At 49.7% G+C, this 5,654-nt stretch overlaps 1 protein-coding gene across 3 annotated transcripts in view; it reads left to right on the top strand.

The window, feature by feature from the left end:
• The first annotated feature begins 549 nt into the window (after nt 1–549).
• LOC116532505 (zinc finger protein 700-like) overlaps nt 550–5,654 on the top strand; it is a 33,452-nt gene continuing 28,347 nt past the window's right edge. The window contains exons 1-2 of one of the 3 annotated variants that reach the window (XM_032251657.1): nt 550–731; nt 1,405–1,614. In XM_032251657.1, coding sequence (XP_032107548.1) covers nt 1,588–1,614 — 27 coding nt within the window. In that variant the 5' untranslated portion in view covers nt 550–731; nt 1,405–1,587. Of the gene's footprint in view, nt 732–1,404; nt 1,615–3,671; nt 3,691–5,654 lie in introns of those variants that run through there. The other 2 variants (XM_032251658.1, XM_032251661.1) reach the window with 2 other exon arrangements.

Here is a 5,654-nt window from a genome sequence, read left to right as displayed (position 1 = left end):
ACTGAGAGGCGCTAAATATTTAGTAAGTTCTGGCTTGGTTAGCTCCCTTACAAGGAAAACCTTGCAGCAGTCCATTGCAGTGTGAGGAAGCCTTGGCCATGCCTCATCATATTTCCCGCCCCATAGAGGACATCTGCCTCTCTCTTCTGGTGCAGTCGTGCCTGGCCGTGTCTGGGCTCCCCTCCTGCTCTGAGGCAAGCGCATGTCCCCATTGAACACTGAGTCTGAAATTCCCTGCACACGCTTGTGATCCCGTGCGGAAGGAAGGAGCAGGGACAGCCCCTTGACTGAGGAAGCTAACAGTGCCCCTTCTAACAATAAGGAACAAGTCTGGCTGAAATGCAAATATCCAATTTGCATTTCAGGGAGCAAGGAGGGCGCTTGCTTAGAGAGGCTGTTAGCTTAGAGACGCTGTGGCCAGAACAGGTCAGACTTGATCTGCAGAGCTCGGTTACCCGGGGCTTCTGCTGTCACTCAGGATGGAGGAGGCGGGACCTGGTGCCCCATCCAGTCAGGAGCTCTGGGGCGGGGCCCTGCCTATTGTCCGCCCTAGAAAGGAGGAGGGGTCCGCTCCGTTGTTGCTGCGCAAGCTGAGGGCGGGCTCTCGGCTTTCTTGCTCCGAGAGGGACCCTTCCACCGGGGCTTCTGTCGCTCTGTATCCTACACTGTGACCTACACTAGTCGCAGGAGACACACAGAGGACGCCGGAACGTCCTGGAAGCCGAAAAATGGTGCGTGTGAGGGACCTGGCGTCTGGGCGACTGGGAGGAGGGGCAGGAACCGGCGGTGGCGGGTGCCGGGCCTCCACACGGTGACACGGTGGTCTGGGACCGAGTCCCGTGGCGCAGCTCGGCCCTTGGTACCCTCGGCCGCAGGGTTTGGTTGGGCCGGCAGCTGGGACCCCTGGCGTACTGTCCCATACCTGCGCAGCGACTGCAGCCCCGGCCCCAGAGCCCTCTCTGGGCAGCTCCGTGCCCGCAGCCCCGCGTCTCCCCACATTATGCCGGAGCCATGGGGGGATCCCTCCTCGGGTGTGGGGTTCGTGTGGGAGGAGCAGCGGTCTGTGGGGCTCCCAGCCCCCACTTTCTCCTGTTAAACATTAAACTGGCCGGGCGTGGTGGCTCACGCCTGTAATCCCAGCACTTTGGGAGGCCTAGGCGGGTGGATCACGAGGTCAGGAGATCGAGACCATCCTGGCTAACACGGTGAAACCCCGTCTCTACTAAAAATGGAAAAATTGGCGGTTGTATAGTGAGGCAGGAGAATCGCTTGAACCTGGGAGGCGGAGGTTGCAGCGAACCGAGATCGCGCCACTGCGCTCCAGCCCGGGCGACAAAGCGAGACTCCCATCTCAAAAAATAATTATATATATACATATATATATACTGAGATATGTTAACAAAGATTTGATTTGAGCAAACATCAATTCATGAATGAGAAACACCCAGTCCTGGCTTGTGGTTTGTCAACGGAAAAAGCCAAACTGTGTAAAATAAAGAAGTTTATTCAGAGCCTGTTGGAAATAAGAGCTCGGAGTTGGAAATAAGAGCTCAGAGTCGCAAGGAAAACTAGCACTCAGCAAGGCAAATGTACTTCTGCAGGCGGGTGCTACTCGTAAGTCTGGCCACCAGGAGAGCACCCCAAACAAAGGAGGGAAGGGGTTCTTACGCTAACACAGTCAGTCCATGCTACCGTGTCCTGTCTCCACTGGCTGGAGTCAGAAGACACAATCTAAGCTGATCCCGATTGGCTATTTCAAAGAGAGCAGAGTTGTGGGTCACAGCGGCTGGCAAGGCAGTTTCAGCAGGAGGAGCTCTTTCAGAGTGAGGAACTAAGGGCAAAGGGGACTCTTTCCCAATAAGAAACAGGTGTGGGTTACAGATTAGGACTGGTGGGAAGGTTGTTTACTGTAACTGGGGGGAAGAGGAACAAAGAACAAGGAAGTTAGGCTTTGAAAATAGAAAATGAAGAACAGGGAAGCGGAACAAGCTGAGCATTTGAAGAAGAATTTACTATATCTAACAGCCGAATAGGAGAGACTTTGGCCCAGGGAAACACAACCCCAAGAAGCCTGGAGTAAGTGGTCCCTAAGCAGCTCATGGCAGTTTGGTTTTATTCATTTCATGGAGACAGGAATTGTAGGAAAATCATGAATCAATGCCTGGAAGGTGTAAGTTACTTACACCAGCCTGGGCGACAGGAGACTTTCAAATAAAAGCAAAAGTACCTTCCCAGCTAAGTGAAGTGATGGGCTCTTGGCCAAGGAGATCTCCACGAAACCCTGAAAACTGAGTTCCTCTGTATGACAGGCTGGGAGGTGAGACAGGCCTCCTTATACCCTCTCCCTTTAGGAGTTTAGATGCAGCAACTGATACATTCATGTAAAGATAGACATCATCAGACTGGAAAAACGAACTCCTTGGGGCAATAAGATACCAAATTACAAATGAGACACCAAATTACAAATAAGACCTAAGTCAAGCCTTATAGTTCTTAAAATCTAGAGAAACATCTGTTTTTTTGGCTGGGATGGAATCATGTGGCAGATAACAGACCCCCTTCATTACTCCTTCCTACTTCCTCCAAATTTTATTGAAAATATATACATTTAGGCCAGGCATGGTGGCTCACACCTGTAATCCAAGCACTTTGGAGGCCAAGGCGGGTGGATCACCTGAGGTCGGGAGTTCAAGACCAGCCTGACCAACATGATGAAAGCCCATCTTTAAAAAAAAAAAAAAATATATATATATATATATATATATGTGTGTGTGTGTGTGTGTGTATATATATATATATATTTATTTATTTACTTTTAAAAAAATAAAAATAGTGACTAGGTCTCACCATGTTGCCCGGGGTGGACATAGCCCAAACTTTTGGGCTCAAGTGATCTACCCACTTCGGCCATTCAAAGTGCTGGGATTAAGGTGTGAGAAACTGTGCCATCCAAATGAAAGAAATTTAGTTGGAGTTCACGCGCAGTTGCTCACACCTGTAATCCCAGCACTTTGGGAGGCTGAGGCAGTCAGATCACCTGAGCTCAGGAGTTCAAGACCAGCCTGGACAACATGGTGAAACCCTGTCTCTACTAAAAATAAAAAAATTAGCCAGGCATGGTAGTCCCGTTCCCACAGTCACAGGAAGGTTCTTTCTTAAGGGTTCTACCTGCTGGAAAGGATAATACACTGCCAGCATTTGTTCAATTTCAAGAGTGTCTGGTTTCATCTCCATGTCATCATTACAACTAAAACTAAAATCCTAAAGGGACTAATTTAGCACACTGTGGTTGCCATAAGGCCCAATTTGTACCTTCAGCAGCAGCTGTCACATCCCAAGTCACAGATCTACCCTCTAAAGGTGTGCCTGAGGCTTGTGCCTGCCATACTAACACATTAACCTGTCCAAAGCTTCCTGCAGAGCTGTGTTTCAGTCCCAAAGTGCTCCTTTCTAATAAGTCTATATATTGGGCTCAGACATTGGGCTAAGTGTCAGGAAAATGCTTTCCAATAATCCAAAGACCAACAAATGTCTGGATTTCTTTTTCTTTCTTTCTTTCTTTTTTTAAAGACACATAGTATGGCTCTGTTTCCCGGGCTGGAGTGCAGTGGTGGGATCACAGCTCACTGCAGAAACTCCTGGGCTCAAGAGATCCTCCTGCCTCAGCCTCCCAAGTAGCTGGGAATAAAGGTACATGCCACCATGCCTGACTTTTTAAATTTTTTGTACAGATGGAGTCTCACTGTATTTCCCAGGCTGTTTTTGAACTCCCAGGCTCAAGTGATCCCCCCACCTGAGCCTCCCAAAGTGCTGAGATTATAGTCATGAACTAATGCACCCAGCCCTGAAAAGGATGGGAGCTATCATTTAGGGTCTATGGGATTCTAGGACACTAGGTGTAAAATAAATATGAGGAAGGTCAGAGAACAAGCTGACATAATGATTAATGCTGAAGGCGCTGCAAGCTTGATTGAAGTTTTGCTCCTCCATTCCTCCCTAATGAATTTGATAAAGTTTAAAGGGATGGTTTCACCAGGGGCCTTTTCCATTGACTGCAAGGAGGTCATCCTTCTTGGTAAATCCTCAGTAGGCCAAGCCTCTTACATGGTTAGAATGATCCAGTCCATAAATAAATATCACCACCCTCTGTGTTTCACAATTAGACCATCCAAGGGGGTCAGGGTTTCCCCAGGTACTTTGGTGGGATTTTTATGTTTTTTTGAGACAGTGTCTTGCTGAAGTACCATAGCCTGATCATAGCTCACAGCAACCTCAAGCTGAGACTATAGGTACACACCACCTCTCCTGGCTAATTAAAAAAAAAAATTTATAGAGATGGGAGGGTCTCACTTCACTGCTCAGGGTGGTCTCCAACTTCTGGCTTCAAGTGATCCTCCAACTTTGGCCTCCCAAAATGTTGGAATTACAGGCATGAGCCATGGCACCCGGCCTCCCAGGCTGTTGTTGAAAGGTCTTTGCAATCTCTAAGAGTTCTGCAGCAGTCTGTTCCCTGACAGCGAGTCTCATCCCTTGAACCCATTTTGCAGCAGTAGTTGAGCATTCACTTTTCTTTCCATAAGGGGGCGAGCTTACCAGTGATCCTCATCCCCCTCCTCATCGATGACTTCTTTGTCATCAAAGTCTTTCTCTTTATAAATTCCCATGGAATCCAAGTTTTCACCTCCCAATTGGGCTTAGTTATGATACCTATGATAGCCACTGGCCCACACCAGCTGCCACAGCACCGCCTCCCCATGGAAGCTACCGGACTGTACTCTCTCCTCCCCAAGTGTCCTGTCCCGGGAGCCCCCATCTCTGCCCTCCAGGGCTCCGGGCTTTAGAGCCGCGCTGCTGTAGAGCCCAGTTCCCAGGGCTGCTCCCTCCACCTATCCACATCCAGCTCCAGCTCTCCACCCTCTCTCAGACCAGCCAGGCCTGGAGGTGCTGCAGCGTCTCTGAACGCAGGTCCCTGAACTGCCACCTCCACCACGATCTAGAATTCTTTTAAATGCACTTAAGTTATCTTAGAATTTCCTTCCTCCACTTTATACATAAACATAGGAGGAGAGCAGGGACTCTGCTGGTGTCTTATTCACACAATGGGTTTGAGGGTGTTTGTCTCATGGAACTGATTGAAGGGGCGAGAAGTAGCTGAATAACCTGCAGGGGGCAGCAGAGCCCGAGGCTAGTGACTCCACGCTAAGGCAGGTGGAGCCTGCAAAGGGAGTGAAAAGGAGCTCCTCTGGGGGCTTCGCGGATAGCCCGCCCTCCCCTACAGGTGACCTCCAGATGCTCAGAGCAGCTCCAGGAGTGTGGATTCCGAGAAGCTGCAGAGCCCTGGAAAGCAGAAGACCACGTGCAGATGCATTTGTGGGGTTCTGTCCTTTCGAGTGCTGTACCTCTGGAGCCTGGAGCTGTGTTTTGGGCAGGATTTGGGATTTGACATCCATGGGGCCGCTGGGATCAGAGTTCATAGTATATATAAAGAAAATACGGCCGGGCGCGGTGGCTCAAGCCTGTAATCCCAGCACTTTGGGAGGCCGAGGCGGGTGGATCACGAGGTCAAGAGATCGAGACCATCCTGGTCAACATGGTGAAACCCCGTCTCTACTAAAAATACAAAAAATTAGCTGGGCATGGTGGCGCGTGCCTGT

This window comes from Sapajus apella, unplaced genomic scaffold (assembly GCF_009761245.1).
Source record: "Sapajus apella isolate SASKATOON/1434 unplaced genomic scaffold, GSC_monkey_1.0 scaffold77, whole genome shotgun sequence".
NCBI classification, from domain to species: Eukaryota; Metazoa; Chordata; class Mammalia; order Primates; family Cebidae; genus Sapajus; species Sapajus apella.
The sequence above is the reverse complement of the archived record's forward strand: the minus strand, read 5'-3'. Positions and strand labels throughout refer to the sequence as shown.